Genomic DNA, 20,000 nt, shown 5'->3' with positions numbered 1-20,000 from the left:
TTTAGTATCGATTCACACAATATTCACAATATACTGATTTATAAGATGTTTTCCTCATGGGGACCAAAAAATGTCCCCACAAGGACGAGGATTTTGGATATTGCCATCTTTGTGGGGACATTTTGTCATTTTTGGTCCACACACACACACACACACAAACACACACACACACACACACACACACACACTAAAGACTGAATGAATGAAGAGTACAGCAGGGTTTTTTGACCATCTACAGCACATCACACAACACTGAAGACCACAGATAAACACTCACCAGATCTACCTCAATATCACTGCAAATCTGTGCTGTTGTCCAGGTTTCATATGTGCAGTTGAAGTTAAAGCGCCACCTGATGTAAGAAAGACGCCACTGCATGAAAAACACACATGATCATCAAAAACAGAGAAATTAAGCATCTAAAATTGTGCAAAACCTCCTTTTATTTATTCTGTTCAGCAATAACTCCACCTGTCCAATCGCAGTTCACACAGCATGAGATCTGACCACAGAAACATTCCTCCTGTCCAATCACACCCTTCACAAACTGATTATTTACAGTGACCGCATCACGCCTGAGACCAACATCCTCAGAGAAATCATCCAGAGCAACAGAATAAAGTCAAAACACACGAGAAGATACACCAGCAGCCAAACGCTTGGACAAAAGACTGGATGTTTGACGTCGAATCTCTCGAAAACTGCATGCGTCTTGCGGAAGAACATCGCAGCCGGAACTACTTCTCTCTGTTTATGTCCGATTATAAACACATATTACAGGCGTGCCGTAGTGATTCAGGAGAAGACAACAACATGATGGATTCATGATAAATCGCTCGTTATATACATATTGTAAATTGTAAGCAAAAGTTACAGTTGTATGTTAACTGACATTAAAGGTACAGTGAGCGATTTCAGAGAAATGCTGTTTAAATGTGTAGCCAATCAGCTGTAAGAGGCGTATATCCCATGTGTTGCATAGTGTATTTGTGAATTGGGGGCGGGGCTATCAAGATAGGGGTGTGATCCTTTTGGGTAGAGGGCGGGGCGCGTGTTTGTTTTGGTGTTTTCAAATACTTTAATGGAAATTTACTGTAAAGTGTTACCCACAATTCTTATTTTTTATGGAATATTTAGTGCAACGACCCACTCTTAAAGTGTCTTAATGTACACTGTAAACCCGAATAAGTTGGCACAACTCAAAAACATTGAGGCAATCAGTTAAGTTAAGAAATTAATCTAGCACAAAAAAACATAATATAACACTTAATTTGGGCCTTTACTGTCCCTTTTGAGGGTCACGCAAAGCATGCTGGGAAATAGAAATCCCACCCTAGTTTCAGTCAAATTTAAGTTGGTCTAAATGAAAAGAAACATCCATAAAACTCAAAACAATGAAACAGTTCAGATTACTTAAAAAGTGTCAGTTTTGAGAACTCAAAAGAAAAGAAAGTTCTAAATACTCATAAAAAAATAATTTGATTGAACTGATGTGTTTAACTTGAGTCGGCTCTACTCAAACCAATTCGTTATTATGAGTGCTAGGGTTTACAAGTTTTACCCACAATTCCTATTCCTAAGTTAAGAAATGTAAAGTTTGAGTAAGCAGAACTTTTTTAATTTGAATTGCTCTGAACTTGAAATATTTGAGTAAGCTAATTCACACATTTAATTTAAAAATATCCAGTAATCTCACATTTTTAGTAGTGGACACTTGACTAGCTTTAACTAGCTAATTCAATAAATGCCAGTAGCTACTAGCTGAATTAGGACAGTGATATAATACATTTAACATAAATCTGTTCTCAAACTATACTCATACTCCAATCGTCACCCTACAAAAAAAACAACATTATGCTGTGTTCCCACCGAACGCGAATAGAGCGTCAAAATCGCATCTAGTTGGACACTTGAACATTTTGAATCCATTCACAGCGAATTGGACGTGCGTATAAATCGAGCGTTTGAAGTGAAATATGTCATAAAACACCACTCTGCCTCTTTACATTTTCATTAAAAATATATATTAAACATTAATAGCCACACAAATGTGGTCTAGGCAACGCCTACATTATCTTCACTGCATGTATATTTAAATATCCTAAAATATAAAGTTATGAAACTTCTCTTTGCCCTCAGTCAAAACGATTTGGCCGACAACAAATGATGATTCATGAGAGCAAAGATCGGCCGTTAGATCCACACAAGATGAATTATATCTGATGTTTAACCACTACAGGACATCAGAGGCAGAAGGACTGGCCGAGGAAAGGCTGCTCTCGCCGGGGTTAATGAGCGCCGCTGATCCACTGGAGCTCTCACACACACACACACAAAAACACACACACACACACACACACACACACACACACACACACACACACACACACACACACACACACACACACACACACACACACACACACACACACACACACACACACACACACACACACACACACACACACACACACACACACACACACACACACACACACACACACACACACACACACACACACACACACACACACACACACACACACACACACACACACACACACAAGATTATTGTTTAAATAGGCGCTCTCTTTATAAATAAACCACAGATTTGAGCTTTAAACTACATTCTCACCTGGAAAAGTCTTAAAACTACATTTTGTGACACAGTAGTATTTTTAAATTATGCGGGTTTCTCATCACGTCACTTTACCACGTGACAGCAGCGAGCAGGCTCCTGATTGGTTAACGCGACGCGAATAGATGCCAAAGTTCAAAGTTCAACTCGGGCGTCAGACGTGAATTCGCTTCAAACTGGACGCGCAAATGAGGCAAATCGTGTCCATCGCGCCACGCAAAACACATCTATCGCGCCGCAGGACCTCCAGACGCGCGTAAACGCGCCTTTCCATTGACTTAACATGGAAATCACTCGCTCCAGACGCTCTATTCGCGTTCGGTATGAACGCAGCATAACAGAAACTCTTCTAAACTAGCATAACAAAACTTAAATCTCCCACTTAACATTAATCTAGCACAAAAAAAACATAATATAACACTTAATTTGGGCATTTACTGTCCCTTTTGAGGGTCACGGCAAAGCATGCTGGGAAATAAAAATTCCACCCTAGTTTCAGGTAAATTTAAGTTAATGAGTTCATTAAACTCAAAACACGGAAACAGTTCAGATTACTCAAAAAGTGTCAGTTTTGAGAACTCAAAAGAAAATGAAAGTTCTAAATACTCATAAAAGATCATTTGATTGAACTCGTGTTTAATTTGAGTCGGCTCTACTCAAACCAATTCATTATGTTGAGCGCTAGGGTTTACAAGTTTTTCCCACAATTCCTATTTTTTATGGAATATTTAGTGCAACGACCCACTCTTAAAGTCCCTTAATGTACTAAAACAGTGATATTATTATAAGATCAAATGCAGTTTATACATTTTTTGATGATGCATATGTAACGGAGGTCAGCTAGTAGTCGCTGTGTGAGTAAACCTCACTCCTCTGATCTCAAGAGACGCTCTAGTGACTGACACTAGGGGTTACAGCCTTTAGCCTCCTTGTGACTGACACTAGGAGTTACAGCCTTTAGCCTCCTTGTTAGAGCGTCTGACTCTCATGCCGATGGACCCGGGTTCGAGTCCCGCTTGGAGCGGGCGGTTTGAACAGGAGGGGTTACACATACAGTATCCAGGCGAGTATAATGTTTTGAAACAAGTTCATTTGTTCACCTGTACAAAGTATGCATCATCAATTTGGTCTTTTAAAGGGATAGTTCACCCAAAAATGAAAATTCAGTCATCATTTACTCACCCTCAAGTTGTTCCAAACCTGTATGAGTTTCTTTGTTCTGCTGAACACAAAAGAAGATATTTAGAAGAATGTTTGTAACCAAGCAGATAGAGCAACTGTTGACTACCATAGTAGGAAAAAAAATACTATGGTAGTCAATGGCTGCTCTCTCTGCTTGGTTACAAACATTCTTCTAAATATCTTCTTTTGTGTTCAGCAGAACAAAGAAACTCATACAGGTTTGGAACAACTTGAGGGTGAGTAAATTATGACAGAATTTTCATTTTTGGGTGAACTATCCCTTTAAAATCACTGTCTTACTACAGACCTGTTTTTTTGCCCTCGAGGCGGGTGTTCCTAAAAGTGTAAAACTTGTTGGCATGAAATCTAGTTTTCATTTATCATTGGTGAGTTTAGATCCTTATTCTAACAGGTGGAAAAGAGTCTGAATGTCCAAGCGTTTGACTGCCAGGGTGTATTATCATACTTGCAGAACAAAGGCAAGGTCAGCTTTGTGGAAATGACCCACAAGCCCTCAGGAATGTCTGAGAATTGACAGCAGAACTGAAAGCAGAACTGACGCATCAGCTTTAGTTTGTCCCACACTTTCAGCAGATGACATCACCGAACGGCCCTAAACCTCGCGCTTCAGGAGCCGTCCAGAAGATAAAAGCATAAAGATGAGTAACGACGTGTCCCTGTCCTCTCATCCGTGTTCTGTCCCGCGATAAATCACGGCGAGCGCTTGTACGCGCGTAAGCGGAGCCGAGGAACAAAAGACAGGAAATTGATTTCAGCAGGAAACTCAGAGATAAATACATCTGGGATATTAATACGTCTCATCAGTCAGAAAAAGCAGCAGATAACGCCTTACAAACACAATAAGAATGCACAAAGATTCATCATTTACTATCCAGAGATGGAAAAACATTTTTAAATGACTTGTGTGTTTATAGATATTTAGTGTGAGAAACGGTTATGAAAAAGAGTTCGAGCGACAGATGCGAGTTCAGAACAGTTTCATTGGCCGACGTCTCCTCCAATCGGGCGCTTGACTGACAGCAGTCAACGCGAGGTCAGAAAGGGTTGTGGGCGGGGCTTATTGCACTCGATAAAAGCGTGTGTTTTTGAAGTCTTCCTTCATGTCCTCTGAACGGAGGGTCGCCCATCCGCCCCACACAGGAAATCCACACCCGCATCCCATACTAAAAAGAAAGTATAGATGGAATAGAGTCGAGGAACGACGGCGGGCGGGACAGAGAGATGCCGGGCCCTTCTGTGTCCGCCCGTGGGGGATTTGGAGCCCAGAAATGTGTCCGTCTCGACCGCAGGAAGCGATCCGTTCAGCTGGAGTAGATCTGGGTGCCGATGACGCGCATGATTTCCTTCTGTATCTTGGGCTCCTGTGTGTTGATGTTAGCATCTCCCACCTGACCATCCTCATACCTGAGAGACACACACATCACATTAAATATCATTTCATCCATAAATAAGATGGTAGAATTTTATGGGTGAGCTATTGTACAATACGTTTTTTTTATTAATGTGCAATATATATGTTTTATTTTTGAGATCACAAGAAAAGGAGAAGACGACGACAATGCATGGCCTCTTAGGGCTTCCGTAGATTCTCCGGCACGACACTCACACGAAGAAGAAGCGCGTGCAGACGTGGTCGGACACCGGACACACCCAGATGTTCCCATGTTTCTGCAGGTCTTTGGACGTGATCACTGAGAGACAGAGATACAGATGTTCACCAGGGTTATCATCCCTAACTAAAACAATTAAACACATTCTGTTCATTGAAATAAAGCTGAAATAAAATAAAATATAAATATTAGTTGAACAGTAAACTGACAAAAGTTTAAATTGAAGCACTAAAAGTATAAAAAAATATAAACCTAAAAAAAAAAAAAAGACTAAAGCACTAAAACTTTCAACTAAAATTAACATGAAAACTATAAAAATAAAAGCTATAAATAAAAATATAATCACATCTAATGCACACATTTTGCTTGAGAAACACCTTCATCATGGCGGTTTGTGTGTGCATTCGCAGCCTTTTGCTTTGTTCAAGTTGTAATGTTGTGTTTATTTTGTGTGGGCCTATCCATTTCTGATTTCTCTCAGATACTGTAGGATGCATTTGGTTAAGAATTAGAGTGGTGATCATCTTCAGCTCAAACAGCATTGCACAACTAATAATGACTATGATTGTCATATTACATAACACTATTGTAATAAATCGTTGTGAATTCATTGGGTCTAGTTCAGCGCGTTGTTCATGGGAATTTGTGTAATTTGACATCCCTAGTTTCTAAGTATGTTCCCATTTGTTTCTAGCCTGACAAGCCAGAGCCACATCAAGTTGAGTCTGGGAAGTCACCATTGGCAGGGCTCAATCCGAGGGGCGGATGAACGCTTGTCTTTCAGATTCCCTCTGCACGCAATAGGATAGCGCTACAACCGACCAGAGCAGCGAAGAACGTGAAGAGGAGCTAGTTGAGAGATTAAACTTTCGCCGTATCCGGTCGGCAAAACTCAGAACGCCACTGAAGTCATTCTTAAGAAAGGAAGATGTGTTCTTTGTTCTTTCCTCAAAGAAAAGCTGAACTCCGAGTCTTCCAGAGTCGCGGCCAAAGCCGATTGGAAAGACGCTGTTTGCCAGATTCTTTGTTTACAAGTAACACACAGAACCACCGCAACTCTGCCGTCATTATGTAAAGCCCGCCCATTGACTGTATACACAATGAGATACTCTATACTGGCCAGACCAGAGTTTGGTTTTTCCAGCTCGCAAGCCAACGGAGAGTTGCTAGACGACTCTGACTGCAAATTACATCTGCTGCCGCTAGGGGGCGTCTAGATTTCTAAGCTAATTTGTTTCCATAGTTGCTCATTTGTTAATTGATTCATCGCACCTGTTCCTTGTTTTCACCCTCCCTTTAGGGTACGGTTACACGACAACCATGTATAAAAAACATTTTCAAGACATTCCCCATTCACACTGATCTACAACCCCAAATCAGAAAAAGTTGGGACAGTATGAAAAACGCAAAAAAAAGAAAAGAAGTGATTTCTACATTTACTTTGACTTGTATTTCATTGCAGACAATATGAACACAAAATATTTCATGTTTTGTCTGGTCAACTTCATGTCATTTGTAAATATGCATCCTTTCCTGTCATTCAGACCTGCAACACATTTCAAAAAAAGTTGGGACAGGAGCAATTTAGGGCTAGTAATGAGGTAAAATGGTTAAATAATGATGTGATTTGAAACAGGTGATGTCAACAGGTGATTGTAATTATGATTTGGTACAAAAGCAGCATCCAAGAAAGGTCTAATCCTTTAGGAGCAAAGATGGGCCGAGGATCGCCAGTTTGCCAACAAACACGTGAGAAAATTATTGAAATGTTTAAAAACAATGCTCCTCAAAGAAAGATAGGAAGAGATTTGGATATTTCACATTCAGCAGTGCATAACATAATTAAAAGATTCAAGGAATCTGGAGGAATATCAGTGCGTAAAGGACAAGGGCGCAAGCCTAAGCTGAACAACCGTGATCTCCGATCCCTCAGGCGGCACTGCATCAAGAATCGTCATTCATCTAGAAGCGATATCACCACATGGGCTCAGGACTACTTTGGCAAACCTTTGTCAAGTACCACAATACGTAGTTACATCCACAAATGCCAGTTAAAACTGTTCTGTGGCAAAAGGAAGCCCTATGTTAACAGTGTCCAGAAGCGCCGTCGACTTCTCTGGGCTCGGAGGCATCTGGGATGGACATCACACAGTGGAAACGTGTACTGTGGTCAGATGAATCAGTATTTCAGGTATTTTTTGGGAGGAATGGACGCCGTGTGCTCCGGACCAAAGAAGAAAAGGATCATCCAGACTGTTACCAGCAACAAGTCCAAAAGCCAGGGTCTGTCATGGTATGGGGTTGTGTCAGTGCCCTTGGCAAAGGTAACTTGCACTTCTGTGAAGGCACCATTAATGCTGAAAAGTACATAGAGATTTTGGAGCATAATATGCTGCCTTCAAGAAGACATCTTTTCCAGGGACGTCCATGCATATTTCAGACAAGAAGACAATGCAAAACCACATTCTGCACACATTACAAAGTCCTGGCTGTGGAGGAAGAGTGTACGGGTACTTGACTGGCCTGCGTCAGTACCGACCTGTCTCCAATAGAGAATGTGTGGCGCATTTTGAAGCGCAAAATGCGACAACAACAAAGACCCTGTACTGTTGCCCACCTTAAGACTTGTTTGCAGGAAGAATGGGAAAAAATTACACCTGAAAAACTTCATCACTTGGTGTCTTCAGTCCCTAAACGTCTTTTAAGTGTTGTGAAAAGGAATGGCAATATTACAAAGTGGTAAATGCTTTACTGTCCCAACTTTTTTGAAATGTGTTGCAGGTCTGAATGACAGGAAAGGATGCATATTTACAAATGACATGAAGTTGACCAGACAAAACATGAAATATTTTGTGTTCATATTGTCTGCAATGAAATACAAGTCAAAGTAAATTTAGAAATCACTTCTTTTTTTTTTGCGTTTTCCATGCTGTCCCAACTTTTTCTGATTTGGGGTTGTATAAAAACGACTAAAACGCTGTATTATTCATGTCAGGCCAGTAGATGGCGATGTCTCATTGTAAAGACACACTAAACGCCTATAGACTGAACATGTATGTGCATGAGTCACTTCTCAAAAACGTGCACTTTATAACCAGTTTTGAAAAATGTGTGTTTTCAGGCAACCAAAACGCTGTTATCGTGTAAATGAACAACCGAAGCACATTTAAAACGTTTCCATTTTTAGTAGAAAGCAGAGTCATGTAAATGCAGTATCTGTGTCTATATGTCCCTCATTTTTCTGTGAGATCTGTGGATCTGCTGTCTGAGATGCTTTACCTTCACAGAGGGCGATGCAGTTTAAGTTCCTGCTCTGGAGGAAACGCGACTGAATCGGGCGACTCTGTTGAAGGACAAACACACACGATTACACCTCTGACAAGACGATGAGCAGAGTTTAAACACGAGAGACGTCTCTGTCCTACCTGTGGCATTGTGTTCATCCGGTTATAGCGCTGGACGAGTTCATCTTTAGTGGGCATGCGATGCTGTCCCTTCCCCATTCCTAAACACACACACACACACACACACACACAGAGAGAAATATACTAAATCTATGTGACAACATTTTCTCTCATACATCCTGATCCTCGAATGAAGCCAGAACAGAATCGACACGTGTTAACATTGACTTGAGAGCCAAACACCAACATAACATTGGCTTTCCTCCTCAGGCCTCCTGTTGTTGGTTATTTTTCTGGCTGAAATCATCACTAGTCACCAGCTACTGACTAGACTGGGTTGTGGTTGTTGGTGATATGATTATCCAGCCGTCCGGTCCATGATGTTAGTGGTTTTTAGTTTGATCTGTAGGTTTAAGTGTTCAGTGCAGAGCTCTTTTCTATTTGATGGAAACGTGAGATTGAGACGATCATCAGTGTTTGTGCACTGCAAAATTCATGCTGTTAGTCAGGATTATACACTTTAGTTTGTCTGGTTTTCCAGTAAAAATATCCTTGATATATTTTACAAACCCAGTGTTTGGGGTCAGACGTAACAACCCAGTGTTTGGGGTCAGACGTAACAACCCAGTGTTTAGGGTCAGACATAACAACGCAGTGTTTGGGGTCAGACGTAACAACGCAGTGTTTAGGGTCAGACATAACAACCCAGTGTTTGGGGTCAGACGTAACAACCCAGTGTTTGGGGTCAGACGTAACAACCCAGTGTTTAGGGTCAGACGTAACAACCCAGTGTTTGGGGTCAGACGTAACAACCCAGTGTTTGGGGTCAGACGTAACAACCCAGTGTTTGGGGTCAGACGTAACAACGCAGTGTTTGGGGTCAGACGTAACAACCCAGTGTTTGGGGTCAGACGTAACAGCCCAGTGTTTGGGGTCAGACGTAACAACCCAGTGTTTGGGGTCAGACGTAACAGCCCAGTGTTTGGGGTCAGACGTAACAACCCAGTGTTTGGGGTCAGACGTAACAACCCAGTGTTTAGGGTCAGACGTAACAACGCAGTGTTTGGGGTCAGACGTAACAACCCAGTGTTTAGGGTCAGACGTAACAACGCAGTGTTTGGGGTCAGACGTAACAACGTAACAACCCAGTGTTTGGGGTCAGACGTAAAAACCCAGTGTTTGGGGTCAGATGTAACAACCCAGTGTTTGGGGTCAGACGTAAAAACCCAGTGTTTGGGGTCAGATGTAACAACCCAGTGTTTGGGGTCAGACGTAACAACGCAGTGTTTGGGGTCAGATGTAACAACGCAGTGTTTGGGGTCAGATGTAACAACGCAGTGTTTGGGGTCAGACGTAACAACGCAGTGTTTGGGGTCAGACGTAACAACCCAGTGTTTGGGGTCAGATGTAACAACGCAGTGTTTTGGGTCAGACGTAACAACCCAGTGTTTGGGGTCAAATGTAACAACGCAGTGTTTGGGGTCAGACGTAACAACGCAGTGTTTGGGGTCAGACGTAACAACCCAGTGTTTGGGGTCAGTGTTTGGGGTCAGACGTAACAACGCAGTGCTTGGGGTCAGACGTAACAACCCAGTGTTTGGGGTCAGACGTAACAGCCCAGTGTTTAAGGTCAGACGTAACAACCCAGTGTTTGGGGTCAGACGTAACAACGCAGTGTTTGGGGTCAGACGTAACAACCCAGTGTTTGGGGTCAGACGTAACAACGCAGTGTTTGGGGTCAGACGTAACAACGCAGTGTTTGGGGTCAGACGTAACAACCCAGTGTTTGGGGTCAGACGTAACAACGCAGTGCTTGGGGTCAGACGTAACAACCCAGTGTTTGGGGTCAGACGTAACAACGCAGTGTTTGGGGTCAGACGTAACAACGCAGTGCTTGGGGTCAGACGTAACAACCCAGTGTTTGGGGTCAGACGTAACAACGCAGTGTTTGGGGTCAGACGTAACAACCCAGTGTTTGGGGTCAGACGTAACAACGCAGTGCTTGGGGTCAGACGTAACAACCCAGTGTTTGGGGTCAGACGTAACAGCCCAGTGTTTGGGGTCAGACATAACAACCCAGTGTTTGGGGTCAGACGTAACAACGCAGTGTTTGGGGTCAGACGTAACAACCCAGTGTTTGGGGTCAGACGTAACAACGCAGTGTTTGGGGTCAGACGTAACAACCCAGTGTTTTGGGTCAGACGTAACTACCCAGTGTTTGGGGTCAGACGTAACAACCCAGTGTTTGGGGTCAGACGTAACAACGCAGTGTTTGGGGTCAGACGTAACTACCCAGTGTTTGGGGTCAGACGTAACAACCCAGTGTTTGGGGTCAGACGTAACAACCCAGTGTTTGGGGTCAGACGTAACAACGCAGTGTTTGGGGTCAGACGTAAAAACCCAGTGTTTGGGGTCAGACGTAACAACCCAGTGTTTGGGGTCAGACGTAACAACCCAGTGTTTGGGGTCAGACGTAAAAACCCAGTGTTTGGGGTCAGACGTAACAACCCAGTGTTTGGAGTCAGACGTAAAAACCCAGTGTTTGGGGTCAGACGTAACAGCCCAGTGTTTGGGGTCAGACGTAACAACCCAGTGTTTGGGGTCAGACGTAACAACCCAGTGTTTGGGATCAGACGTAAATACCCAGTGTTTGGGGTCAGACGTAACAACGCAGTGTTTGGGGTCAGACGTAAAAAAACAGTGTTTGGGGTCAGATGTAACAACCCAGTGTTTGGGGTCAGACGTAACAACCCAGTGTTTGGGGTCAGACGTAAAAACCCCGTGTTTGGGGTCAGACGTAACAACCGAGTGTTTGGGGTCAGACGTAACAACCCAGTGTTTGGGGTCAGACGTAAAAACCCAGTGTTTGGGGTCAGAAATAACAACCCAGTGTTTGGGGTCAGACGTAAAAACCCAGTGTTTGGGGTCAGACATAACAACCCAGTGTTTGGGGTCAGACGTAACAACCCAGTGTTTGGGGTCAGACGTAAAAACCCAGTGTTTGGGGTCAGACGCAACAACCCAGTGTTTGGGGTCAGACGTAAAAACCCAGTGTTTGGGGTCAGAAGTAAAAACCCAGGGTTTGGGTCCAGACGTAACAGCCCCGTGTTTGGGGTCAGACGTAACAACCCAGTGTTTGGGGTCAGACGTAAAGACCCAGTGTTAGGGGTCAGATGTAACAACCCAGTGTTTGGGTTCAGACGTAACAGCCCAGTGTTTGAGGTCAGACGTAACAACCCAGTGCTTGGGGTCAGACGTAAAAACCCAGTGTTTGGGGTCAGATGTAACAACCCAGTGTTTGGGTTCAGACGTAACAGCCCAGTGTTTGGGGTCAGACGTAAAAACCCAGTGTTTGGGGTCAGATGTAACAACCCGGTGTTTGGGGTCAGATGTAACAACCCAGTGTTTGGGGTCAGACGTAAAAACCCAGTGTTTGGGGTCAGATGTAACAACCCAGTGTTTGGGGTCAGACATAACAGCCCAGTGTTTGGGGTCAGATGTAACAACCCAGTGTTTGGGTTCAGACGTAACAGCCCAGTGTTTGGGGTCATATGTAACAACCCAGTGTTTGGGGTCAGGCGTAAAAACCCAGTGTTTGGGGTCAGATGTAACAACCCAGTGTTTGGGGTCAGCCGTAACAACCCAGTGTTTGGGGTCAGACGTAACAACGCAGTGTTTGGGGTCAGACGTAACAACGCAGTGTTTGGGGTCAGACGTAACAACCCAGTGTTTGGGGTCAGATGTAACAACCCAGTGTTTGGGGTCAGATGTAACAACCCAGTGTTTGGGGTCAGACGTAACAACGCAGTGTTTGGGGTCAGATGTAACAACCCAGTGTTTGGGGTCAGACGTAACAGCCCAGTGTTTGGGGTCAGATGTAAAAACCCAGTGTTTGGGGTCAGATGTAACAACCCAGTGTTTGGGGTCAGATGTAACAACCCAGTGTTTGGGGTCAGCCGTAACAACCCAGTGTTTGGGGTCAGACGTAACAACGCAGTGTTTGGGATCAGACGTAACAACCCAGTGTTTGGGGTCAGACGTAACAACCCAGTGTTTGGGGTCAGACGTAACAACCCAGTGTTTGGGGTCAGACGTAAGAACCCAGTGTTTGGGGTCAGATGTAACAACCCAGTGTTTGGGGACAACTGTAACAACCCAGTGTTTGGGGTCATACGTAACAACGCAGTGTTTGGGGTCAGACGTAAAAACCCAGTGTTTGGGGTCAGACGTAACAACCCAGTGTTTGGGGTCAGACGTAACAACCCAGTGTTTGGGGTCAGATGTAACAACCCAGTGTTTGGGGTCAGATGTAACAACCCAGTGTTTGGGTTCAGACGTAACAGCCCAGTGTTTGGGGTCAGATGTAACAACGCAGTGTTTGGGGTCAGATGTAACAACCCAGTGCTTGGGGTCAGACGTAAAAACCCAGTGTTTGGGGTCAGATGTAACAACGCAGTGTTTGGGGTCAGATGTAACAACCCAGTGTTTGGGGTCAGACGTAACAACCCAGTGTTTGGGGTCAGACGTAACAACGCAGTGTTTGGGGTCAGACGTAACAGCCCAGTGTTTGGGGTCAGACGTAACAACCCAGTGTTTGGGGTCAGACGTAACAACCCAGTGTTTGGGGTCAGATGTAACAACCCAGTGTTTGGGGTCAGATGTAACAACCCAGTGTTTGGGGTCAGACGTAACAGCCCAGTGTTTGGGGTCAGATGTAAAAACCCAGTGTTTGGGGTCAGATGTAAAAACCCAGTGTTTGGGGTCAGATGTAACAACGCAGTGTGTGGGGTCAGATGTAACAACCCAGTGTTTGGGGTCAGACGTAACAGCCCAGTGTTTGGGGTCAGATGTAAAAAACCCAGTGTTTGGGGTCAGACGTAAAAACCCAGTGTTTGGGGTCAGACGTAAAAACCCAGTGTTTGGGGTCAGATGTAACAACCCAGTGTTTGGGGTCAGCCGTAACAACCCAGTGTTTGGGGTCAGACGTAACAACGCAGTGTTTGGGGTCAGACGTAACAACCCAGTGTTTGGGGTCAGACGTAACAACCCAGTGTTTGGGGTCAGATGTAACAACCCAGTGTTTGGGGTCAGATGTAACAACCCAGTGTTTGGGGTCAGATGTAACAACCCAGTGTTCGGGGTCAGATGTAACAACCCAGTGTTCGGGGTCAGATGTAACAACCCAGTGTTTGGGGTCAGACGTAACAGCCCAGTGTTTGGGGTCAGATGTAAAAACCCAGTGTTTGGGGTCAGATGTAAAAACCCAGTGTTTGGGGTCAGATGTAACAACGCAGTGTGTGGGGTCAGATGTAACAACCCAGTGTTTGGGGTCAGACGTAACAGCCCAGTGTTTGGGGTCAGATGTAAAAAACCCAGTGTTTGGGGTCAGACGTAAAAACCCAGTGTTTGGGGTCAGACGTAAAAACCCAGTGTTTGGGGTCAGATGTAACAACCCAGTGTTTGGGGTCAGCCGTAACAACCCAGTGTTTGGGGTCAGACGTAACAACGCAGTGTTTGGGGTCAGACGTAACAACCCAGTGTTTGGGGTCAGACGTAACAACCCAGTGTTTGGGGTCAGATGTAACAACCCAGTGTTTGGGGTCAGATGTAACAACCCAGTGTTTGGGGTCAGATGTAACAACCCAGTGTTTGGGGTCAGATGTAACAACGCAGTGTCTGGGGTCAGATGTAACAACCCAGTGTTTGGGGTCAGATGTAAAAACCCAGTGTTCGGGGTCAGACGTAACCACCCAGTGTTTGGGGTCAGATGTAACAACGCAGTGTCTGGGGTCAGATGTAACAACCCAGTGTTTGGGGTCAGATGTAAAAACCCAGTGTTCGGGGTCAGACGTAACAACCCAGTGTTTGGGGTCAGACGTAACAACCCAGTGTTTGGGGTCAGACGTAACAACCCAGTGTTTGGGGTCAGACGTAACAACCCAGTGTTTGGGGTCAGACGTAACAACCCAGTGTTTGGGGTCAGATGTAAAAACCCAGTGTTCGGGGTCAGACGTAACCACCCAGTGTTTGGGGTCAGACGTAACCACCCAGTGTTTGGGGTCAGACGTAACAACCCAGTGTTTGGGGTCAGACGTAACAACCCAGTGTTTGGGGTCAGACGTAAAACAACCCAGTGTTTGGGGTCAGATGTAAAAACCCAGTGTTTGGGGTCAGATGTAACAACCCAGTGTTTGGGGTCAGATGTAACAACCCAGTGTTCGGGGTCAGATGTAACAACCCAGTGTTCGGGGTCAGACGTAACAACCCAGTGTTTGGGGTCAGACGTAAAAACCCAGTGTTTGGGGTCAGCCATAACAACCCAGTGTTTGGGGTCAGCCATAACAACCCAGTGTTTGGGGTCAGCCATAACAACCCAGTGTTTGGGGTCAGACGTAACAACCCAGTGTTTGGGGTCAGCCGTAACAACCCAGTGTTTGGGGTCAGACGTAACAACGCAGTGTTTGGGGTCAGACGTAAAAACCCAGTGTTTGGGGTCAGACGTAAAAACCCAGTGTTTGGGGTCAGACGTAACAACCCAGTGTTCGGGGTCAGATGTAACAACCCAGTGCTCGGGGTCAGACGTAACAACCCAGTGTTTGGGGTCAGACGTAACAACGCAGTGTTTGGGGTCAGCAATAACAACCCAGTGTTTGGGGTCAGACGTAACAACGCAGTGTTTGGGGTCAGACGTAAAAACCCAGTGTTTGGGGTCAGACGTAAAAACCCAGTGTTTGGGGTCAGACGTAACAACGCAGTGTTTGGGGTCAGACGTAACAACCCAGTGTTCGGGGTCAGACGTAACAACCCAGTGTTCGGGGTCAGATGTAACAACCCAGTGCTCGGGGTCAGACGTAACAACCCAGTGTTTGGGGATCAGACGTAACAACCCAGTGTTTGGGGTCAGACGTAAAAACCCAGTGTTTGGGGTCAGACGTAACAACGCAGTGTTTGGGGTCAGACGTAAAAACCCAGTGTTTGGGGTCAGACGTAAAAACCCAGTGTTTGGGGTCAGCCATAACAACCCAGTGTTCGGGGTCAGACGTAACAACCCAGTGTTTGGGGTCAGACGTAAAAACCCAGTGTTTGGGGTCAGACGTAACAACGCAGTGTTTGGGGTCAGACGTAAAAACCCAGTGTTTGGGGTCAGACGTAAAAACCCAGTGTTTGGGGTCAGCCATAACAACCCAGTGCTCGGGGTCAGACGTAACAACCCAGTGTTTGGGGTCAGACGTAACAACCCAGTGTTTGGGGTCAGCCATAACAACCCAGTGTTTTGGGTCAGACGTAACAACCCAGTGTTTAGGGTCAGACGTAACAACCCAGTGTTTAGGGTCAGACGTAACAACCCAGTGTTTAGGGTCAGACGTAACAACCCAGTGTTTAGGGTCAGACGTAACAACCCAGTGTTTGGGGTCAGACGTAACAACCCAGTGTTTGGGGTCAGACGTAAAAACCCAGTGTTTGGGGTCAGACGTAACAACGCAGTGTTTGGGGTCAGACGTAAAAACCCAGTGTTTGGGGTCAGACGTAAAAACCCAGTGTTTGGGGTCAGCCATAACAACCCAGTGTTTGGGGTCAGACGTAACAACCCAGTGTTTGGGGTCAGACGTAACAACCCAGTGTTTGGGGTCAGACGTAAAAACCCAGTGTTTGGGGTCAGACGTAACAACGTAGTGTTTGGGGTCAGACGTAAAAACCCAGTGTTTGGGGTCAGACGTAAAAACCCAGTGTTTGGGGTCAGACGTAACAACGCAGTGTTTGGGGTCAGACGTAAAAACCCAGTGTTTGGGGTCAGACGTAAAAACCCAGTGTTTGGGGTCAGCCATAACAACCCAGTGCTCGGGGTCAGACGTAACAACCCAGTGTTTGGGGTCAGCCATAACAACCCAGTGTTTGGGGTCAGCCATAACAACCCAGTGCTCGGGGTCAGACGTAACAACCCAGTGCTCGGGGTCAGACGTAACAACCCAGTGTTTGGGGTCAGACGTAACAACGCAGTGTTTGGGGTCAGACGTAAAAACCCAGTGTTTGGGGTCAGACGTAAAAACCCAGTGTTTGGGGTCAGCCATAACAACCCAGTGCTCGGGGTCAGACGTAACAACCCAGTGTTTGGGGTCAGCCATAACAACCCAGTGCTCGGGGTCAGACGTAACAACCCAGTGCTCGGGGTCAGACGTAACAACCCAGTGTTTGGGGTCAGACGTAAAAACCCAGTGTTTGGGGTCAGACGTAACAACGCAGTGTTTGGGGTCAGACGTAAAAACCCAGTGTTTGGGGTCAGACGTAAAAACCCAGTGTTTGGGGTCAGCCATAACAACCCAGTGCTCGGGGTCAGACGTAACAACCCAGTGTTTGGGGTCAGCCATAACAACCCAGTGTTTAGGGTCAGACGTAACAACCCAGTGTTTAGGGTCAGACGTAACAACCCAGTGTTTAGGGTCAGACGTAACAACCCAGTGTTTAGGGTCAGACGTAACAACCCAGTGTTTAGGGTCAGACGTAACAACCCAGTGTTTGGGGTCAGCCATAACAACCCAGTGTTTAGGGTCAGACGTAACAACCCAGTGTTTAGGGTCAGACGTAACAACCCAGTGTTTAGGGTCAGACGTAACAACCCAGTGTTTAGGGTCAGACGTAACAACCCAGTGTTTAGGGTCAGACGTAACAACCCAGTGTTTAGGGTCAGACGTAAAAACCCAGTGTTTGGGGTCAGACGTAAAAACCCAGTGTTTGGGGTCAGCCATAACAACCCAGTGTTCGGGGTCAGACGTAACAACCCAGTGTTCGGGGTCAGACGTAACAACCCAGTGTTTAGGGTCAGACGTAACAACCCAGTGTTTGGGGTCAGACGTAACAACCCAGTGTTTGGGTAGTTTATGTGTTTAAAAAAAAGAGCTAGTATTATAGTAAAAATGAATAAACGATTATGCTGGGTTAAGTAAACAACCCAATTTGCTGGGTAAAATTAACCCAACATGTGTTCTGTCCTATATTTACCCAGCGCTTGGGTTAAAAACGACCAAGATTGTGTTGTTTTTAACCCAGTGTTTCTTCCAGTGGGCGTCAGAATTTGTTCTTGTTTTAAGCAAAAACTCACCTAATTTTGATAAAAACATAATTTCGCTTCTCCAGTAAATGCTTCTCATTTATGAATGTTTAAAGGTTTGTGCTGGAAAACAAGACAGAAACACTGAGGAAGAACTTCATGTTTTGCAGCGCATCATCTTCTCGAGTAAATGCATTTAGTTTTAAAGATATTTACACTGGAAAACAAGACAAGAAAAAGATTTTTAGCAGTGTGGAAAAGAAAAAACAAATCACATTTAATTGAGCATTAACATTAAAGCATCCATGCACAACGAAACAATCAAAGGCATCAGAAAGCGAAGACTGCTGTGTTTGCTACAGAGAGCGAGAGAGAGAGAGAGAGAGAGAGAGAGAGAGAGAGAGAGAGAGAGAGAGAGAGAGAGAGAGAGAGATGTGGTTTTAGATGTTTTGAGCAGGACAGACGTCCTGAAGAACAGCCCAGCGGACACATGGAGGACACAGGTTTGGATCGTACCTGAGTATCCAAAGGAAATACTGGATATGGGGCTCAGATAGATGCCCTTTCCATACGCTGCTCCATGCAGCTTTGATGAAAGAGAAGAACAGAGAAGTGTTTTTGTGCAGTGCAAGAAGAACAACACACAGAAAGCAAACACACAACTCTGACACGATCAGAGACGCACGAGGTGATGCATTCAACGACACCGGCCAATTACAGCCAAGAATGAAGAGAAACGTGATGTGGGATGGAGTAAAGCATGAGGAACGAGTGACGCAGGAAAGACCCGCTCAGGAAGAAGACGGATGATGATGATGATGATGATGATGATGGCTTCCAGTGAAGACAATGACACATGAACATGCGTAACACAGCGATATGAATGAGGCTGTGAGGCTGAATGAAACAACAGACGTCCTTCCAGGAGGAAAACAAGACGTCAACAAGCAACAGAAGACACGGAGATGATCAGCACGGCATTACGGATGGACAGATGTTAGAACAACAGATCATTCCAGGAGGATTCTGCGGAACACAAACCCCTTAGAAACCATTAAACGCCACACTGATCTCAAAGTCTTCAGAGAAACGCAAAGAAACAACACTGGAGACTCATATTCATCTTCATTCTTCAACTAACATGATGAGGTGCAATACGCTCAAACTGACCTTTCATTTTACAAAAATTATAAACTACAAATTTTTGTAACACTTTAGTTTACGGCCCAATTCTCACTAGTAATGGGTTGCTTATTAATGCATATAACTAGGATATCAACTGTTTATTAAAGCACACATTAAAGGGTTAGTTCACCCAAAAATGAAAATTCTCTCATTAATGACTGACCCTCATGTGGTTGGACACCCGTCAGACCTCCGTTCATCTTCAGACACAAATGAAGATATTTTAGTGTAAATCTGATGCTCTGAAAGGCCTCCATTGGCTCAACTTTACACTCTCAAGACCCTTAAAAGACACTAAAGACGTCATTACAAAGTCCATCTCACTACAGTGGTTCTACAATAACTATATGAAGCGGCGACAATAGTTTTTGTGTGCAAAAAAAACTAAATAACGACTTATATAGTGATGACCGATTTCAAAACACAGCAACATGAAGCTTTGAAGCGTTATGAATCAGTGAGTCGATTCATGATTCGGATCGCGTGTCAAACCGCCAAACTGCTGAAATCACGTGACTTTGGCACTCGGAACCGCTGAATCGACTCACTGATTCATAACGCTCTGAACCGCTGAATAGACTCACTGATTCATAACGCTCTGAACCACTGAATCAGCTCACTGATTCATAACGCTCTGAATCGACTCACTGATTCATAACGCTCTGAACCACTGAATCGACTCGCTGATTCATAAAACTCTGAACCGCTGAATCGACTTGCTGATTCATAACGCTCTGAACCGCTGAATCGACTCACTGATTCATAACGCTCTGAATCGACTCACTGATTCATAACGCTCTGAACCACTGAATCGACTCATTGATTCATAACGCTCTGAACTGCTGAATCGACTCGCTGATTCATAACGCTCTGAACCGCTGAATCGACTCACTGATTCATAACGCTCTGAACC

The 20,000-nt window shown here is 44.9% G+C and overlaps 1 protein-coding gene across 1 annotated transcript in view; it reads right to left on the bottom strand.

The window, feature by feature from the left end:
• Positions 1-5,143: 5,143 nt before the first annotated feature.
• The window catches only part of parp6a (poly (ADP-ribose) polymerase family, member 6a), a gene marked incomplete at both ends in the record, with an annotated part of 53,821 nt that continues 38,964 nt past the window's right edge, over positions 5,144-20,000 (bottom strand). The window contains 5 exons of the mRNA XM_079826179.1: positions 5,144-5,246; positions 5,449-5,533; positions 8,732-8,795; positions 8,878-8,957; positions 18,419-18,488. Of these exons, the coding sequence (XP_079682305.1) occupies positions 5,144-5,246; positions 5,449-5,533; positions 8,732-8,795; positions 8,878-8,957; positions 18,419-18,488 (402 nt within the window). The remainder of the gene's footprint in view (positions 5,247-5,448; positions 5,534-8,731; positions 8,796-8,877; positions 8,958-18,418; positions 18,489-20,000) is intronic.

Source organism: Gobio gobio (assembly GCF_949357685.1).
Source record: "Gobio gobio genome assembly, chromosome: 9".
Lineage (NCBI taxonomy): Eukaryota > Metazoa > Chordata > Actinopteri > Cypriniformes > Gobionidae > Gobio > Gobio gobio.
This window is presented reverse-complemented; position numbering and strand designations above follow the sequence as displayed.